At 36.4% G+C, this 21725-nt stretch overlaps 1 protein-coding gene across 1 annotated transcript; it reads right to left on the bottom strand.

The window, feature by feature from the left end:
* Positions 1-464: 464 nt before the first annotated feature.
* Positions 465-21533, bottom strand: LOC124160777 (inhibitor of nuclear factor kappa-B kinase subunit alpha). The gene is made up of 16 exons (XM_046536812.1): positions 21424-21533; positions 21118-21265; positions 20186-20403; positions 16667-16825; positions 15907-16022; positions 13584-13682; positions 10964-11071; positions 10381-10519; positions 9658-9855; positions 7866-8101; positions 6907-7070; positions 6508-6688; positions 5328-5486; positions 4775-4928; positions 4314-4540; positions 465-2472 (listed from the first exon to the last, which is right to left on the bottom strand). The coding sequence occupies exons 2-16, from the start codon at positions 21230-21232 to the stop codon at positions 2382-2384; spliced, it is 2364 nt and encodes a 787-aa protein (XP_046392768.1). The 5' UTR covers positions 21233-21265; positions 21424-21533; the 3' UTR covers positions 465-2381.
* Positions 21534-21725: the final 192 nt, after the last annotated feature.

The raw sequence follows: 21725 nt of genomic DNA, 5'->3' as shown, positions 1-21725 counted from the left end.
ATGAAATGAACTCTTATATTTTATATGTAAGTTATTCATACGTGTATATTTATATTTGTCATATTAAAATATAAAATTTATTAATATTTGTATTAAAATTCTCGCCTACCTTTAGAACGTCTTTTTGCTTGCACTTTAGTGTTTCTAGAGCCATGTATTTAATGCCCCTCAGGTTACTCAGGAACATGTACGATATTAAGCACATACCACAGATGCTTCCTCAGGCAGATCTAAAAAGCCATACATGGCATAGAATTATAGATCCTCTAATATCCAACCCAGATGTAAAATCTGTTTAGAGTAAACCAATGTAGCAATGGTTTCAAATATTTTTTGGGTGAAATGACAGGCCCAAGTCTAGCTAGAATACCAATTACTTAATAATTCATTGAGGTATCCACCTGCAATGTCTGAAATAATGGGTGAGCGAGCCTAAGTAGTGAATAAGCAATGAGAGTCATAAATTAATTCACAGAAGTCGATTTATTATCTTCATAAAGCTGTAAATCACACATGCTTAGGGGCACACATACACACACACATCATTTGTACAATTCTTAATCCTAAAATGGTTGGATTCACAAATGCAAGTACAAAAATGAAATTCTATAATTAATGTGAATTTCCATGAGTTAATCAATTAATTTCTAAACAGTCACTTTTTCCAAACTAGGAACCAAATATCACACGATTAAGTATAATATAACGTTCATAAGTCACAAATGATTGCAAAAAAGTTAAAATCACACTGAAACAGGACAAATATGACATATCATTTACAAATATGCAACCAATTCCTTAACTCGTAGTTTTCTTAGGAACTTCATTATACTGGCTTCTTATGAAATATATACAGTGCCATTTTAATGTGATGTTTTGTAATAAATGTATCAATAGTTTTTCAGAAGCAACAATATTTAAACTCTCTACATAAATTGCACTAAGCCACATATTTGTCAAAAGGCACCATTATCACATGTACATCTACATTTTCGCAACAGTTTTTGGAAGACTCGTACACAAATAAAATGATGTGTAGCATAATTTTGAAAAATTCCATTTCAGTGAAATGAAAACAACTTTGTACCACACACACAATTTCCCTCCTCCACCATTTCCTTCAATGCATCACAACGTTTTTAAATTACCCACCTTCACTCATTTAAATCACTGGATCATCAACATCAAATCACATCATCAGAGAGTAAATAAATCATCTTATAATATCCACATTAAAAGAGGGAAATTTCAATGAAATTCTTCAAATAAGCACCTCACATTCCATAAGATTCATTGGTACATTGGGACGCTTGAAGTTAAGAAAAGTATGAGAAGTAAGTGACACATATATCACTAGGATTGTACTCTACCTTGAACAGAGAAATTACAAATATATGTATGACTCTTTCATGGTAACTCATAACCTCAGATATGAAAAGTGATGGATTCTGCACGATTTGGCCAATCTGGCATTGGAGAAGAAAATCCACAGTCTAGTCTGCAGTCAGGTTGAAAATTCAGTTTGTAATTACTCAAATTCAGTAATGAGTGTTAGGCAACCAAGTTCTCCAATATAGATGCCAATTCCATTATTTCCAGTACCACCAATTCCCAGAATTAGGTCATTTTCTCAGTTTAATAAAAGATATTGAAATAATTACTAACAAAGGAATAACGTTGCACAAGCATAATTGCAAAATGTATATTTTGCGGAATTAGACATTGATAAGTGTGTTCTGCAGCTAAATTATCACTGTCACGAATTATTGATTTAATTTTAAGAGTTTCCAAAAGAAGAACTTTTCCGTAAAACACTCTGAACCAATGGATTATGCTCAGATAAAGAGTCAGACACACATATCAGTTGATTCAAAGCTATTTTATTCTCATGACTATGAGCCATGAAAATGTGCATGAAATATCACTGGGGTCACAGTTTTATAAGTTCCAATAAAAGACCAAGATTTCGAATATGAGTGGAATTAGAATCAGTTTATCATGTTGGAAGTGCATGAATCCAATTCCAGTCCATGAATCAGGAATCAACGAATCAATTTAGCTTATTATATCCCTGCTAGGTAATAAAAATATAACTTTAGATAAATTTAAATAATTTGTTTCCTTTCAATCCTAAATGAAATCATGATCACAAATAATGCAAAATGAGACTCGAACAAAATACAAAACATTTCTCAAGTTCTTCAGAGTTACAAAAGGAACGCATCAAAAGATTAAAAATTGACACACAATAATAATTAAAATCTAAAGAGAATAAAATTTTTCAACCTTAAAAGGCAATTAAAATAGAATTTAAAAATGTTAACACACACATACATATACACACACCTAACGATTCATATTGATTCCTTTCCATGAAAAATTTAGTTGAGTTTCTGAAATTCGAAGTCCCCAATTGGTTCACAAACAACACTCTTAAATTTGTCCATAGTATCATGAATTAAGTCTTGCATCCTAAAACAAAGAAAAGATGCTTAGTTAATCACTAATAAAATGTAAGATGAGTACTCAAATGCACTATAATTACAACACCGCCAGCTAGAATATAAGTTTACTTTACGATACAATCTAAGTTTCAGTGGCGAAGCCAGGAATTTTGTCCAAAACCAGGGAGGAAAATTTTTGAAAAACAGGATACTAAGTAGAGGGTTTTAAACTAATTTTAACACTTTTCGTAATCGAAAAAAACTTCATTTTTCAAAAAAAAATATTTTGTAAATTTATGATTTTTCAATATTCGGTCTTCCTTTGTGATGCAAAGAAAGTGTGCTTTTATTTTTTGGGGGGGGGGGGGGGTCAGGACCCCCTGATTCCCCCCTTGCTACACCACTGCTAAGTTTATTCCTTAGCAAAAGAAATCAATACAAATACATATCTTATCATACAATCAAAATTTCTACCATTCATCGGACGCAGAGAAATATCAGAAGCAACAAAAGGTGACTCATGAAGAAACATTTACAGAAAGTTCTAATAAAGAACAACAATTCAGCACTGAGAAACTTTCAGGATGGGATCATTAGAGTTTCCATTCTTAGACTATTTTACCTTATTTCAATGATAATTTGATGATTTCTACTGAATAATTGCAGTGTACTGTTAAGCTTTCTATCACCAGTTTGTGTATACATCATCTGGATTTGCTTTTCCGTTTTTGAAATGAAAATTATCTCTTTCAGATCTCTCACTCTTATAGGTATGAAATCACAAAACCGAGTTTCATTTACACTGGGCATTAATGTGAGTTAATGTCAAACCCATTGTTTTCAGTGTTAGCAGTGCTTTTTTTTATTCCTTCCACACTTTCTAATGTGAATCAGCTCATTTTATCTGTGAAGTCAATATCATCATCTACCTTTTCGTCATCATTAAATGCTATGTTCTCACTTACATAACTGCAGCTCATTCTATTGGACAAGAGGGATTTGATTGTTTCCCACTTCTGTTTGGATTCTGATTTTTTATCATCAATTATACTTAATCCATGCATGCAAGTCCAATCACACTTGGTGATATACATATATTATTTATCTCAGAAAATTCCATAGTAAGAGCTAGCAGGGTTCCCACTCTACAACTAAATAATAAAATTCACGGTTTTTTCCAGGTTTTCACGGTCTAAATTGCGTCAAATTCACGGTCTGTTTGATAAGCCATTTTAGGAAGAAATATTGATCTCATAAAAATCACTGGCCGCACGTCAACTAAAAATATAGCAAAAGCAATAAACGCCGGGAATGCAAAACGCAGCGATGAAAGTGTACTTATGACGTCGCCTATTGTTAGCAAAATTTAGGGCCGGCTAAAGGTTGTGAGTGAGAAAATGGAGGGTGACAGGGAAGTAAAGAGGTGTTTCAATTCTCACCAGGGTTGATATGATCACTTTGGTTAAAGGTCGTCCAATCACAGCCTTAAGGTCTGTGTCGTCATGACACACGGACCAATATTTGCGCTTCGAATATACATTTGCAGGTAAATATGTGAACAGTGGACAGTATCTGCGAGTGACTGACCTACTTTTCTTTTGATCTGTCAGTCGTAGATCTACAATCAAGTTTGAGAGGTTTTTAAGGTTTCATGACAAATTTCACTGCTATTTCCAGGTTTTTTCACGGTAGACGAAATTCACGGCTTATTCACGGTTTTAAGGTTTTCACGGTTGAGTGGGAACCCTGGCTAGTAAAGACCCAGCACACAAAGCTGATTATCTATATTCCAGCTAGCCAAGAAGGATACCCAAACGGTAGCCCAGTGTGTTCAAATTAAGTTACTGCAAGAGAATAGGAAGTACTTACGCAGATCTCAGGGAATAATTTTCACTCAGCACATCATACGCATCATGGCCATTTGCATTTCCTTCCATGTCTGGCAGGAAAACAGGAAACTGGTCTTTTATCTCCATACTTCGTGCTGGTGACGTAATATCTTGCAGACTTCTCATTATCATGGGGAACTTTTCTAAATCATCGGAAACATTGTTTATGTTTGGTGAAGGTTGCCTAAGGCCTACTGGAGCCAAATCCTGAGAAAAACAAAAGTGAAGCCATAACTAAACAATTTTGATTTAAAAATCAGTGATTACTTTTATAAAGCTACCATAAAATGCAACGTGACTCTATAGTTTCTGAATGTAAATTAATGAAAACACACAAAAATTACACACCACTTAAACTCTCAACAGTATACTGTATGTCATATGAATAAATACATTCCCAACCAATAAATAATGTTACAGACTATGAATATTATGAATTACATTTGGTATAGAGCTGTAAATGAGATTCCAGATGTCCCTTTGCCGCTGCGATTGATGACTCCATAATTGGTTCTTTAGCTTCGTAACTTGGCTGATTGCACCTCGCAAAAGCTTCATACTTTGCAGAATTTCTATTTGACACTCCAGCACCTTCCTAATATAAAGGAACATGAAGAGAAACAAAAACAAGAGATTATTACAGAGCTGAGCATGTGGTAAATGCTGGAAATTAATAGTTCAAAAACATCTCCAAAAACAAAAAATTTGAATTGGTTATATACAAGTTAATCCATTCGTAAAACATACTGAAAGTACATAAATCTAATGTATAGAACACCTTTTATGAAGCATCAATGTTGAGGCGATTTAAAATCAACATGGATTAAAAGTCCAAATTCCAATGAGGCAAGTGACTGCCAAACAAATGAGTTAAGGAGAAGAGATGAATTCAACAAATTTTACTACATATTTCTATGCCTTCCATTCACCACCCATAAAATTCAACAAATCCTTTGGATAATACATCAATAAACATGTGCATCATATAACTTACACAAGATGAGATTGAAATGCCTTGTCCCGGAGCAATTTGTCCCTTTCCTTTAGACAACCATAAACAACCTTCACCATGTCAACATTATCACTTTTTTTGTAGCGAACTTCCTTTGGACGGCGGCATAACTGCTCATAGCACTTCTGACCAGCTAACACTCTGAAAATAATCAGTTTCATAAGACAATAAGTGTATACAGGATATTAGATTGTAAGAGGTAACGGAATACCCTGCATGCATAGGTTACAATTACGTATTGACATAATACAGCAAGTATCATCACTGAAATTTCTTATTTTACCAATTTCATTATCGTAAGAGCATAAGAAAGCCACATACTACATGCATAGTTGAAATTTGAGAGCAAATATCACATAATTTCACCTTTCAAATCCTACATTAACATTTCAGTTGTAAACCTATCCCAAAGATAGGAATTTGTCAATTGATTTCGGCAAAAAAAAATTGTTGACATTTATGGATGTCACCCATGCCATATGAGGGTAGTTGTGGTATGCAACCCACATTGCCTGCAATTCTTCCCCTTTCTGATGATATTATTAAAGTATTCTACTGATTAAGGTAGGTTTGCATAGAGTATTTAATAGGTATTCAGATAGCCTCCCCTTCCTTCATGGACTTCCCTCTCCAATTCACAATAAGGCCTACTCCCTTTCATTTTATTTAAAAATCCTATTCTCTTCCTTCCTCTCCCTCGTTTACCTAACATTCTACCCTTTGACACTGTTTTCAACATCCCCTCCCCACTAAGTACTCGCTCCATCCATACCTTCGGTCTCCTTGGTATCTCATCAAAAAGCTGTCTCTCCTTACCCACCACGCCCACCACTTTGTTGTTTCTCCTTTTCTCCGTCCACTTCACCTTCTCCATTCTTCTCCAGACCCACATCTCAAACGCCTCAATTCTTTTCTCGTCTTCTTTCCTAAGTTTCCGCACCATACAGTTCTACACTCCAGATCAGACTCTTTACTAGCCTTTTCTTCTAACTCTTACATAACGATCCTTTCATATGCTCCTTCCCGCTCAGAAATACTTGCTGATACAAGAAATGCTTGCTGATCCTGTATATTTGGGAAAATTCAACTCCCAAATATCCAAAACATTCCATGATGAAATTCATAAATACTAATTATGTACGGAAGTGGCAAAACATCTTACAATGGTTCCAAAACATGGTATGGAGTGTCACGAGGGGCTGGATTTGATTTGAACTGAGACACTAGAGAAGCAATTGCTGAACATCTTTTTTCTTGAGTTTCAACAGCGTCTTCCAAAAGAGGTATATTTTTCGAAACTGCATCACCATTTTTGGTCCAACCTTCAAGAACACTTTTTTGATCTGAAACATTTCAATAATATAACATGAATGTTTGCATCAAGAAGCATAGATAACTTTTCATCCGCCACAAATTGAAAATTATAAATTCAACAATAAGCAACCATATTTTTCAGCTTTCATTCAATATATATGAATTCAATACAGGTGAAAAGGTATAGAAGAAGAATTGAGTAAAAATCTTAAAATATTTACAGGATAAAGAGAAAAACTCATCATACATGTCACCCGACTGCCTATTTTGGCAACGTGCTCCTCCCATAGGCTCTCATCTAATTTGAGGCTCTGCGAAAACAGAGAATGCTGGGATAATGTTTGCTGATATTCCGTGCGCATTTTTTGCCATAACGTAGACATGCTGGTGTAAGAATCATACAAATGCAGCCTAAAAGATAAAGTTATGACATTAGCCAAAATTAAATATATACGTAAGTTAATTCACAAAAACTAAAGGCAATAAATTGAAAACAGTCGTGCTTTGCATACAAACCAAAGGGTAAAAAAAAGCCAAAATTGTAAATAAAATATCTGGATTAAGAATTGGAACAGAAGAAAATGAAGGCCCAAAGGTAATTTTAATTCGTTTGAAATGCAATTCTCATCAACAATTGTGGAACTCTTCAAGAAACAGAATGTAAGAGTAGAGATTCAAACCTAGAGAATGACTAGCAATAACATTAACAATTGAAATACTTCTACCCATAGGAAAATTTTCAAATAACAAAATAAGACAATTTTTATAAAATATAAATGCTGAATCTATTAGAAATGGGTTGCTTCGGTTCTTCAGTTCAATAAATTCTCTATCCTGGGACCAGAATTCCAAAAGAAGTCACAAAGAATTGGTACCCAAATTATTAGAGAAAAAATAAATTTAAAAAGTTTTCATAGTGCAGAATTTCCATCAATACTTTACACAAACAGTGATATCATTGATCCAATCACTAGGGCGATAGTCTGATGGGTTATTTTAGGCAGCCTTCATAGTAACAAAAAAATCATTATTTCGAACTATTCGATGAAAATGAGGCATTTAAGGAAGAACCAGGAACTGAACCAGATCAAAACAGTGAAATCAACCATCCTTAAAAACTACAATTAAAAATTCAACCTACTGAGAGCACTATAGCAGCATGCCATTCCAAAAGAGAATTGCAATCATTAGTATATATGTACTTACATTTTTACTTTATAGGCATGGAGGAACTGGCGAAATAGATGGGCCTCTTGCTGCAAAAAGAACACAGCATTCGCCCACATACGCTTCTGAATGTGATATTCAATTAACCTTCTAGGGTCATTCAGCATCTTTTCAACAAGTTGAGGAAAAGTTGGTGGAACCTGAGGTATTTCCAGAGAATCCTTGAGGAAAATGAATAGGGTGCACTCAACCCAATTCTTTCCTTTCCGATCGTCCTAGAATTAAAAGAAAAACTCAGAAAATGCAGGCCCTTCAAAGCATTTTCATTAAATTATCTTTAATTATGGTATTAAATTTCTTTTCTCATTCAAGCAGCACAATTAATAAAGGCCAATAACATGTACTGGTGAATTGGGTGAAGCACTACACTTTAGATCAGAGGCTTCAGTAGCCTTTTCTTTGAACACTTGCATAACGATCCTCTCATCTGCTCTTTCTGGTGAGTGAATTTCTTCTTTGCTGATGCAATTCTCTTCCTGACATCCCAATTGCTGTATCAATTTCCCTCTAATGTACTTCCTAATTAGTTGAATTGCTCCACTTGCTCAAGTTTTTCCCCACCTACTTTAATCTTGAACCTCACATTCCTTGCACGCAATGCTTTACAAAGTTTAGTCAACCTGTGATAAATCCTCAAGCCATAATCCTCACAATGCTTGTATAACACATCCACCAGAACCAGCAGCTCTCTCCCTGACTGGCTAATCAACGCTTGATCATCTGCAAACCTCCATTTAAATATCATTCCCCCACTTAAACTCCAGTTTCAAACTCATCTCTCAACCACACCTCTCTTATCATCTCCACAATGTACACATTAAAAAACAATGGTGATAGTGGACAGCCTTGCCTCACTCCTCATCCAATGCTTGCCCACCCTGATTCTCTGGAGCACTCATGGGAGAGCAAAGATGTCACTGAAGATGACATCATTCCCCGTACCACCCAACTCCAGACACGTGGAAAGTGTGGAGCAGTAAATGGATTCAGACTCAGCAGACAGGTCCCATTATATAAGTTTCCCAGGCTCATTTGATCCTACCATATTCCACGTTTCTAGAGAAGAGATAGATGGTAGGGTTTTCCATACCCATTCCAACAGTATTTTTTACATGACACCTTCGCATGGGCTACCTATCATATGAACGTGCAAGACTTTCCACCAAGACAACTTGGAAGATAATGTAGCTAAATTAAGCAGTCTATCCTCTAACTGATGATAAAACATTTGGCAGTGTAAAATGGGATGATTGAAAACAAACTTACATATGTGAGTTTCATACGGAGAATTACTTTGGCTGAGTAAAAATATTTTCTCAAAAATTTACTAATTTAATGCCTTAGTGCAGTAAGCCTTCTCACTTTAATTTAATGGCACCAATCTTGGTAATCTCTCAAAAATTATCACCTATCTAAATTCAAAACCAATTTTCACTAACAAAAGAGATAACCCAGAGAAAAGTTTTTAAAAATCAAGTAACTACCTTCATGATGTGATCTCATGCATTATAATTCTACTCAGTTACAGCCATAATAAAAATCTACTGACTCAGTTACAGCCATAATTTATCACAAATATGTCACTGGTTTTGGAAATCAAGTCAACCGTTTCCAACTAACAATAAGTTCTCATACAATAGCTTGACAGCCGAAGCAATTTGCAAAAAATGCAATCAATTGAAGTAATTATAAACTATTCATGTAAATGATTCTAATAAGTGAATCAGAGAATGAAATACTTGATTAGTTTCCAATTGGTTTCACCACATACCTGAAAAAATTCAGGAGGTAAAGCAGGCTCATCAGGATTCATGGTCTTTCCTCGATTCACAGAGGACAAAACTTCTTGTCGAGTGACGGGAATGCTAGTATCTCTCTCAATCCAGCCCTGAAGTGTGCTCAGTCTTGTAGATTCATCAACCTCATAACTCAATATGTCATAAGTAGGCACTGAGAAGATGTTAACAACCTAATCAAAGTGAGTAGTAAAAAAGAAATGCAAAGAATTAACAAAAAAAGTATTACGCTAATCGTATGCAATATCAATCAAGGTACATCCTCAACTTGGGCAGAGTTTTTGAGGGGCCAGGGAATAGTAATTTGTAGGGAAAAAAGTACAAAACCTGTGCATTCCAGTAGAATAAAAACAAGAACATCAAAAGTTAAAATAAATTTTAGTCTTGGATAGAGCTTAAAATGCTGTTTTCAGAGGCTAATTCAAATGAATTTTCCAGGGGAGGGCACTAGGATCTCCCCAGTTTCACTGGAAAATATTCCATAGCCCCCTAGACCCCCGGCAGCCACCCCCCCCCAAAACATAAAACTCTAAACTCTGCCAATAATCCTCAAGCCGAGAAATGGTTTCATACCAAAATATCAAAACTAAATAATAGGAAAGGAATGAACTTAGGATTGAGAGAGCAGAATGTATCAGCACAAAAAAAGCATACACAAAGATTAAGGACAAAAAAAATGAATCAAATAAAATATTTACTTTCTTGGAGAGGATCTCATTGACCATAGAAAATACAACCACTCTGCTCTCATCGCCTCCGCTAAATGCCCTTCCCCTCCTTTTGCTGTCCCAGTCCAAACAAAATGGCAGCCATTGCTCCATGTAGTACTTGAGGCACCTGATAACCAGACACATTCACTCAGAGCACCAAAAAATTAAAATAATAAAAGAAAAGCAAAACAAACATATGCATAATAAATATAAAATGCTCAGCAATAAAAGGGGCTACATTACTAGACACAAGCACAAATGAGAGAACTTAAAAACTATAACTTTTCAGACTTTCATAAAAATTTTGTGTTTAAAAAAATCTTTAACAATTTATAAAGCAAACTTTTGTGGCCGCAAACTTTGCTTATCACTTAAATCAGCCCTGCCTATAATGAGGAAAAAATACTAAAAATTAAATTATTTCAAACTTATCCATACTGGAAATACAAAATTCAAGTTAAGATTTGGAACAAAATTACGAACTAGGTACTTGACACAACTTTTCTCTCAATTAATTCACTAAATCTAATGTTATTAATCCTTACTTGAGAAATATATAGAATAAACTCACTGAGATATGTGATTCTGAGGGAATAACTGTTGACTAAAAATGATATTCCCATCATAATCCTGATAAGCACAGATGTCCTTGGGGCTCTTCTTTTCCACTCGGTTCATCCTGAAACAAAACATGGAGCTAAATAAGAAACCAGATGTAATTCATTCACAAAAGAAAACAGCATCGGAGCAAGCATCTTACATGTAAGCATAATGCATGATCACATAAGACACCAGTCAAGAAATATTCTAAAGGTGCCTAAATATGCCCACAAAGTAAAATACTCAAATAGGTGCTAGTATGTATTTTAAACTAAGGCATTTACACAAAATCAAAGGAAAAACACAAATTATTCACACAATAGGAACTCGACTGGATTTTCGTCCACAGTTATATTTCCTTAGTACAACATGTTTAGACACATTGGTGTCATCATCCGTTCCTCCGTGCATCTGTGTATCTGTTTCATCTCTGAAATTTGACTTGCATGCAGTTGACCCTGATACACTGCCGATTTCTGTAACAATAATGCCTGTTCGCTGTCTGTTTGAAGTCTGTTGATAGCCTGTTGGAGATTTAGTGAACAGAGTAAGAACAACCTACGAACAATCTTGGGCCACACACAAATGGGAACAACTTAAGAACAGCTTTGCAAGAGTTTTTAAACTGTTTGCAGCTTGTTCCTTAACAGGTAGGCAACAAACACTATGGGAACAATAGTGAACAAGCTCTTAACAGGCAGGGGCCGGTTGGTTGTATGCTTCACCACGCAGGGAATGAACAGACAACAGTCAACAGGCAGGGACTGGTTGGCTGTCCGCTTCTCCCAACCAGTGGCAGATTTAGGGAGGATCACAGGGGTCGTGACCCCCCCAAATTTTATTCATTAAAAAATATTTTTTTTATATTAATCATTTTTTTTGCTATTCATTTTCCTCCATTATTAATTTAAACTTTTTAAATTGTTCAATATTCTTTAAAGGCTTCATGCAGGAATTTACCCCTTTTCTGGAATATGTATTAGAATTTTATAGAAACAATCAGGGCATATTGTTCATTTGGTTAATATCTCTTTCAGATATCCAAGTGGATCACATCACCTCACTAAAAAATGTTGGCACTTCATCTCGGCATTTACTTACACTGCTAAGATGGATTTCTGCCCAATGCATCAAGTCTTATCTATCAAATGCCATTTGAAGTACATATATTTACGAGAGCAATGTGCATGTTATGCCTAAAACAGTCGTTTTCGCCAGAGCAGTGACTGGTTGTGAGATGGATCACATTGGCTAAAAATACTCTATTATCTGAAATATTCCTTTCTCATTGGTGTATTTAAAATATAATTGAGGCAATCGAGAAAAATTTTGCGTTAATCGACAGCAGCACGCCCACCTGATCCTTGCCTTCATCCAACTTTTCACTTCGATGTTTTCAACAGGTAACTCACTCTACCCCTACTCCTACTGTCATGTGCTAGCAGATATCCCGAGGCATTTTGCAATTTTCACATGCTTTGCCCCAGGATTCTTTTCTTCTTTTTCCATTATTTCCAGGCCATCTTTTAAAGTTCTCACCTGCTTCTGCCGAAGGGCCATGGTCCCAAAGCGAATAATTAAAATTAAATCTCACTTTATTAAACCAATGCTGAAAACACTCGCTGATTTGAAGTCAACACACACTGGAAGTTACAGAACCACTCATACGTTGTGAAGTTCGGAACTCATGCAATCGCGTACGGTGTACTTAGAACTGGCTGGAGAGGGTGAAGCATGACCATATGACTGAGCCACAAATTTTTTTTACCTAGAGAGAAGGCAACTTACCACTCATTTGTAGGTAGCACCGGATAAGCATATGAATTTGAATGGCTAGTAGAGAGGAAAAAAATATCCTGAGAAGATATCCCTTCATCATTGACTGACTCAGATTGATTGACTGTAATCTGATATCCTGTTTTCGGAAAAAATACCACACCAACAGCCCCGAGAAGCCTACGAGTGAGGATATCCAGTTTTGCCAGAATGCTAAGTCTCCGTCATATTTTGCCAACTATCAGAAACAGGTAACTTCGAAGCAGGCAGGTAGTGAGGGAGAAAGAAGGAACTGTGAAACACGTTTCTATTATTCTCATGTTCTCATGTCACTTGATATTTTCTTTTGAAGCAAATGATTTATGATCTTCGTAACATGATCCCTGCATGAGCCATAGCGAGCTCGGGGTCTCGAAGGCCTTGGCTGGTTTCGGAGAGGAGGAAAGCATCAGAGGGGTCACCAAGGGCTGATGGGAGGGAGATAGTGGATAAATATCCTTTGGCATTGAAATTCTCCCTATGGTAGTTCCATCTCTTGGGGAAGATTCAAACACATAAATGACACATTGTAAATACTTCGTCTCATTTTTGTCAAACGATGGATGTGGGAAAATTATACATCGGGACCATGATCTTCAAACGATGATTGAAGGAAAATAATACTTTGGGGGACGATAGATGTGGAAAAAAATTACATTGTCTGTACAGAACTTCATTTGGGGCCAGTAAAGGAGAACAATGAATTAGGGAAAATGATAGATTGAGGTTCCATTGTAATTTAATTCTTAAAAATTGAAAGTGAGCGTGATACTTACCAAGTTACAGGAGGCATATTTGGAAGAAATGGTCTAACACCAGTGATAACTTCATGAGACACCAGCCCCAAACTCCAATAGTCAACAGAATGGTTATACCTACAAGAAGTGCATAAATATTTTCAAAGAGACTTACATAGCAGAAAAAAATACAGACGTTAAAATAACTGACGTGATCCAACACATTACCCTAAAATCTAAGATAAAGATGAAATTAAAAGTGCACTCCCTCTATCTACCCCACAAAATTGATTTTCCAATATAAGGTACAAAATATATGGTTTTATAATATAATATCACAGTTTATCTCAACCAGAGTTAATCAACTAATTCCAACCAGAAGGCTTCAGGTTCCAATCGACATCTCTGTTCCAATAGTAAAACTTCTATTACTCATCCCAAAGGAAAATGCTCAAATGAATCATCAAATGAGACAAATGATTAATTTATCATCATTTTCTTAGTATTTTTTTCTTTAAACTCTGTGCCACACTTTCTCTGCATATTCTATTTTATAAAAATACAAATAATTACATTTTGTAATGGTGGATGAAAAGTTCTCGGGCTTTCCACCGGGTAATAAAATCCTTCTCCGCCGATGTTTCGATGTCCATCAGGGGCATCATCCTCAGGGCAACAGAATCAGTTGCCCTGAGGATGATGCCCCTGATGGACATCGAAACGTCGGCGGAGAAGGATTTTATTACCCGGTGGAAAGCCCGAGAACTTTTCATCCAACACCTACGCCGGGAAAACACCCGATTACATTTTGTAATGGTATTTATCAATTTGAAAATATGAAGTATATAATCAAATTTCATAAAATCGGGCTGAAGGACATCTGTTAGCCATGAGTAGCCAACCCTTGATTTATACCAATTGTAACCTCAAGCACAGTACAGAGTATGCACAGGCAATTAAAAGATTGGTTCAACATTGCCCACCAATTCACCTCCACCCCCCTTCCAATCAAAACCACATTGTTACATTACTCGTAATTCCTACTGTAATATGAGTGTTGAAGAGAGCGCAACACATGATATTTTCATTTTACTCCAAGTAAGGATTTTAACAGTCCATTAGAGTTTCCATACTAACTTTGCACTAACATTGGAATAAATGGAGAATAACAATAAAATTTACAAATTATTATTTTATTCTTTTTTAAGTTGGGTTAAACAGCACTTTACTATTTTCTAATTTGGACTCATGCAACCTTAAACCAGCATCCACACCACATCTGAAATTGGCATCTCATGAAATATTAAATTCTACAATATTAATATTGGGGTAAACTAATGTTTTCGATAGCTCTCTTTCCATTCACTCCCACTTTCCATGCATCACATAGAAAGCATTATTCAGGGACTCTTAATGATAGGGTGGATGCAGGACAAGCATGGAAGGCATAAGGAATACAGTAGATTGAATGAATGGAATGAGATAAGTCAGCTTTATGCCAAAATTAAGATTGAATTAAGTTATTCAGGTTCTAGCAGGTCACCGGGCATTGCTTGGGAAGGATAGCACCCAAAGAAGTGGGAAACTTGAAACTTAGAATTCATGGTCAAATGGCAGGATTTTAGGTAAAGAAATTCAGCACGTATGATGATTGTATGCATATGTAACAGAGAACAATGGAAAAAATGATTTCCATGTACCATGCATGGGATCAGCTTTTATCAATCTCCACAACATTGATCATTTTATGCGTCCTTACGTGCACTGACCAGAAACGTAGTGTGAACGCATACCCAAACAAAAAGATTTGCAGAAAGAGGATTAATAGTTAAGTGTGGAATCTTTAAGATTATAAGTGCTAAAATCAAGCCTAGTGTGACATGAGCAAACTACGACTTATGTGTATAAAATCGTATCCGGCTCGATTTTGTGGAAGTTCTTTATATCCATGATAAAAAGAAGAACACAATGGTAATTTCCACAATTTTAATGTCACAACTCAGCAACCGACCATGGTTTCAACACGTAAGTGTCATTTTCAAGGTGAAACTACCTTGGCCTGGATATATATACCGAGAGAGTACTGGATTTTTCACCTTGAAAATGACACTTAGCGTGTTGAAACCATAGTCGGTTGCTAAGTTGTGACATTAAAAGTGTGGAAATTACCATCGTGTTCTTCTTTTTATTACGACTTATGTGCATGGGACAGGCAAAATACAATGAAATCAATTGAAGGGAAATAAAACAGTTAAAAAAGGTGTTCTAGAACAAGGAAAAACCGGTATCTACAGTCGAGCAACGTTAGGACTATTTTACGTATAATTTCTAAATATAACAAAAATATACATTTGAGACTTACTTCTGGCTCATGAAGAGCTCCGGAGCAAGGTACTGCAGAGTTCCCACAAAGGATGCACATACACTATTTTGGTCCAATTCCTTTGCGTACCCTAAGTCGATGAGCTTATAAACAATCTGAAAAGGAGAAAACTTTTAAATACATCATCATAAAGAGTGAAATGAGTTTTCATAATTTTTGCAAACTTCCAACAATAGATAATGTGTTAAAACATAAGGACAATACAACACAATTGACTGGATGCAAAATGAAAATCTGGTTGTTCCGGAAGGTATAAGCAGAGAATTACACAGGATGAAACAATTCAAACAAAATACATAAGTTGATGGCGGCTTCCACAGAGTGGTGCTGTAGGCACAGCTAGGTTTCCGAGTGGTCCTTAGTGTCAATTCATCTTCGTGACAACAGTTACGCTGGCATTGCAGCAGGCTTCAGGATTAAAGTTACTTTAAACCTGACAAGAATAACCTAGAAACCCAGTGGCGGATACAGTTTGGGGGCGCAGGGCGCCTTGTAGGGCCACTCCCATTGCAGAGCCAAAATTATAACTTTTTATATCATAAAATGGCATTGAGCCCCCCTCTTGAGCCTTTTCTGTATCTGTTACTGCAGAAACCTAGTTGCACCAAAATACATAATTTATTATATAAAAAAACGTTCTTGAAGTTGGAATAAAATCACAGAAGGATTTGCCAATTGTAGTTCAAATATGAAGAAGCCAAGGCCAAAAAAAATATAATTTTTAACAAAATGTGCTCACCCTCTCATTAACTTCTTGAAGTACAATATTTTCAGGTTTCAGGTCTCGATGAGTAATATTACGAGAATGAAGGTACTCAACAGCACTGCTTACATCCTGTATTAAAGACCTAACCTCATTCTCTCTCAACCCACAGCAATTTTCAGCTTTGTTAAGGACCTTTAAAATGAAATATACATGCATGGTTTAGTAAAAGCAAAACTTAATGTAATCTATGTATAACGAAACTAGAGAAATTCCCAAAAATTCACAAATTTATTGCATTTGTACAGAGGAAAATCTTCTTCATTCCTCAGAATCCATTCAGCACTTTAATGGATGGTAATTTTCAGTAAATGTTAACCTTGTAACGAAAAATCACAATCAAACCTATTTTACACCATAATGGTATCAGCAAACATGGATTTAAAATAAGTCAAATTATAAAATCGAATCATGCAAAAGAAAATACATGTTCTCCTATTATCTTCCACACAAGGAATTTATGTGAAGGATCAGAAAAATGAAGTTTTAAAGTTGCCCTTTCCTTTATCAAAATCCATCAAAAATCATCATCACACAGTTACAGTGATGCCAACTTACAAAAAATATTGGGGGGGCCCAAACCGGGGATCTTGCCCAAGGAAATTTTATAAGTAGGGAGTTTTAAGTTTTTTAAGCATTTTAGAAGAGTCATATGATCAATATTAGAACCCTGATAACTCGAATCTCGATATCTGGACACTCCGGGGAAAATTGACAAGCCTGACACATTTTTTCCTCACACCCATAACAAATTTTTGAGGGGGCTCGGGCCCCCTCAGACCCCATGGAGTCGGCGCCACTGCACAGTTAAGAGAAAAAAACCATTAACCCTTGTGATGACAGTCTTCCTGCAGGTCATATGATTTTCTATCCAGTTCTGCAGTTGGGTCATTCCATGTCAACTCAACCAGGGTCCCACGCCCACCATCTCAGATTTTGATAATTTTTTCCCTGTTGTTAGTTTCAACCTAAGTTAAGAAAACCCCAAAATATTAAAGACCCATTGCAAGTATTTTCCAAGATATGAGTGTTTGAAGTCAATGAGGCACGCACAAAAATTCTGCGCACCAGTCAAATTATTCAAAACTACCATATTTGTGCCCCTGTAAAACCTAAACCAAATGAGCGAAGCTAGAACAAATTTTAGAGGCTATAAACATGCTGCTATAGTTTAGAAAATACTTGCAATGAGTCTTTAATATTTTGGATTTTTCTTAACCAAGGTTGAAACTAACAACAGGGAAAAAATGATCAAAATCTGAGATGGTGAGCGTGGGATCCCCCAAAAATTGGTTGAGTTGACGAGGGATGACCCAGTTGTAATATTTTTTCTCATTGAGATATTGGCAGAATTTTCTGGTAACAAAATATTCAAGACTGATGCATGATGCAGTGCTGATAAGGAAGGGTTGAAGGACTCACTACTCTCTCCTACCAAGGAAATTGAAAGAATGAAAACTAATAGTTGGTATTTAAAACTTGTACCATCTTATGATCACTATTCAGATTAAAATCAGATGTTAAGTTGAAATCAAAAATAGTTACAAGCAGTGAGAAGTTTTGGTAGAATTTAACCACCAGTGAGTCACACCCCAATTCGCCCAGGTGTGACAGTAAATTTACACTTTTTTTCCTGCAGCTATCACCATTTACCTAATTAAGAAGATAAGGTACATATAATTTGATACGTCTATTCTATAGATGGCAGCCTATGTGGTGCAACTGATATTGCTTCCAAGGGTGAAACTCACTTTGCTTAACGGCATAGCATGACCCACTGGGGGGGCATTCTATGCCGTTAAGCAATATCCCCTGGGTTTGGCAGTCTGAATGATGCCTTGAGTAATGGGCAACCATCTGCAACTTAGCCCACCACTAATGACCAGAGCAAACCCATTGGCATGCTATTTTGAGTTGGATACAAAATAGAATGCCAATGACAACCCAACAATAGCAATCAATGTTACCAATGTTACACAAGTGGCATAGTCAGGAATTTTGTTCAGGGGGGAAATTTTTTAAAAACAGGGTACTAAGTAGAGGGTTTTAAACTAATTTTAACACTTTTCATAATCGAAAAAATTGATTTGTCAAAAAAAAAAATATTTTGTAAATTCATGATTATTCAATATTTTGTTTTCTTTTATGAAGGAAAATATTTGCGTTTTTATATTCTGGGGTGTCCAGACCTCCCTACCTCTCCCCTGGCTACGCCACTGTACACAACCCTACCTGCTGATATCCCTTCAGAATGGAGTTTGAAAACAGTAGTTGTTGGTTGAAAAAAATGGAATAAGTGCCACCTAGCTCTGGTATGTGCCAGGTGGCTCCTTCAGGCACTGCCCTCAGTTTGTAGCCCAGTTGTATGAGAAATCATCAGCACCAAGACGTAATGTGCAAGTACAAGATGTGCACATGCCAAAATCTAGGGACTGTAATAGGAGGGCCCCACATTTAGGGCATCTAGCACAGTGGTGCAGCGAGGGGGGGGATTTGGGGGATAAACCCCCCCCCCCTCCCCCCAGAGCTCAGAGAAATTTTGAAGTTTAATCCATTTCACTTAATTGGATTAATATTACTTATAGAATAGTGTAAATATTAATAAACTATCCCTCAAAAGGCCGTAAAACTCACAATTTTGAATCATTTATCTGAATAATTTTCTAGACTCAGACCTCACGCACACCCTGGCAGGTATTCCACACCCTCAGACACCCCAGTGTTTTGCGCCTGAAACCCCCCATAGCCTTAATTCCTAGTTGCGCCCCTGATCTAGCATACTCCACAGTTGCAGTGGCTCTCAAAAGTGGCTTCCCCATTTTCCTTCACTCCCCTTCTACCCACTACTTTTGGTGAGAGGTCGCCTAATGTAGCACCACCTCTAGGCAGAAGCTGGAAGATGAACCTAAGTATGACCCATCTGCCAGATTGAAGTACACCCCTGACCAACAGGTGTATACCACCCAGCAATAGAGAATCAGTTTCAAGGCAAACGTGTTGAGAAATGAAAGGCTTCACCAACATCACAAGCATTACATTGCAATAAATACTGTGAAACAAGAGTATAAGTCTCTCATTTTCTTTTCAGTATTCTTCACCACATACAATAACTTTAATTCCTGTCAACACATACTGTGAATCACCCAGATATATGGAAAATATATCTCCTTAGCAGAGCCCTATGAACCAGGGCTAGGTCCATTCAGTCATTTGGTTCTTGTTGCCACCAGTTCTTGATGTGAGGACAGGAATAGGGATGGCAAGTTTCATATCACCCCAACAAAAATCCATTTCCTTGGGTTTTTAATAATAAGCACTAAAAATGAAATACTAGATGTTGCCAAAAGTTGTGATTAAGAACAGTTTCCAGGATCCCAACCGGAATCAGAGCAAACAAAACAGTAGAACCAACTCATCCTTACTATAGTAAGGATAAGTATAGTAAAATTGGCTCCTATAGAAACCAATTTTAAACCCATTTTGCTCAATACTCACTTGTCTCAGATCTCCCCTTGCGCAAAATTCCATGCAGAGCAATGGCAATCGTGCAGCTCCCTTACGAAGAGTTTCCTCGAAAGCTTTCTCTGGAACAGGCATGGCTTTGACAACATTTTTGTGGTCCAGACGAAGCATAATCTCAACTTCTTTCTCCCATCTCTCTTGTTGTTTTGGGTTCATCAATGGGTAAAGTTCTGAACGGCATTTCTTAATAGCTGAAAATTCAAAAAAATTTATTTATGTCAACCAAAAAAGGAAACAAAGAGAATCAAATCACGCTGAGCATATTCACATGCATGCATTAATTAATAATTTTGTATTTGTTGATATACCATATAACCAAGTATCAACACGATATATGAACTCCTCCGGTAGATTTCTCAACAGATTCAAACGTCATTAATAAAAAGCTCTTAGAAATATTCGTCGGTTGATAATTCATAGCAGTTCCAACAAACGTCTGTTTAATCAGTGAAGTTATGAGTTGACTTTCGAGCATTCCCAAGTAGCTACTGATGCTTGAGTAATCCACTGCTGGAAAATGTATCGTAGACTATTCAGATGGCAGCAGCAAGGCAGTAGTATTGTGACACAAGTATAGTACCTGGCACCCAGTAGCAGCTTTTATAATTTCAATAAGTAAGACGTTTCAAGAGAAGATTATCAGATATAACTGACAATTTGAGTTTAAACGATAATGGACAACACTTATGCGGTAATTAATTATCTAACGGGAAAACATGTGGTTAATTTTCATATAGCACTTACGGAGACCCCTCCAGTTCATGATCACCGTAGACAAGAGTCAATCGGAGGGGTGCTTTATTTCCTACGTATTCACTAACTTATCACGATTCTGCGCGACTGAGAGTAAATTAATACTTAAAATAAGTAAGGTATAAAAAATTTAATACGAATAAGATACTCACCGATCGTTTGACTAGTATTTTTGTGCTTCCAGAGTGTTACAACACCAAACCCTCCACTTCCTAATACTCTCATCCTAACCCAGTGGTCAATAACAGTAGGTTCGTCTGCGGCCATTTTCGCTTAATTAATTATTTCTAGTTAATACACCTTCAAAAAGTAAGAAAAATAAAATGTATAAGTAAATTTAGAGAATGCCCACTGCTTCCTGTGTAACATCCACTGGGCGAGCCTCAGAACGTATAGGTTTCATGGTCATTTCCAACGGATAAAGGCATTGTCCGCACTGTTTTCACATCTATACTAACCATTGGAGTAATCAAACTTCATTGAAGCAACACAATCGGCTAAAATTGGATTATTTTGAAAACGTTGTTGTTGTTGCAGACGAACGAGACCCCTTCCTCCCATCCCCAACTTGTTGTTGTTTCGTTTAGTTCCACTTTGGTAGGCATTTCTCCGATGGCAGCACTTGTGTTTTCGTATTTCGATTTCAGCGGTAGATTCAAACACCGAGTAGCATGAGTTGTATTCTTCTATGCATGCATGCATACATGATTTATTATTATTTACTCTAATTGTAAGACAAAATTCACTAGGAAAAATCGTT

Source organism: Ischnura elegans, chromosome 6 (genome assembly GCF_921293095.1).
Source record: "Ischnura elegans chromosome 6, ioIscEleg1.1, whole genome shotgun sequence".
Taxonomy (NCBI): Eukaryota; Metazoa; Arthropoda; class Insecta; order Odonata; family Coenagrionidae; genus Ischnura; species Ischnura elegans.
Note: the sequence above shows the minus strand (reverse complement) of the source record. Positions and strands in the feature narration are given on the sequence as shown.

Coding starts and splice junctions, on each gene's coding strand:
- LOC124160777 (XM_046536812.1), bottom strand. CDS start 21,232: ATGGCCGCAGACGAACCTACTGTTATTGACCACTGGGTTAGGATGAGA. Junction 6,689..6,906: donor AATAGGCAGTCGGGTGACAT/GTATGATGAGTT, acceptor GAAATGTTTCAG/ATCAAAAAAGTGTTCTTGAA. Junction 4,929..5,327: donor GCATTTCAATCTCATCTTGT/GTAAGTTATATG, acceptor CCTTTATATTAG/GAAGGTGCTGGAGTGTCAAA.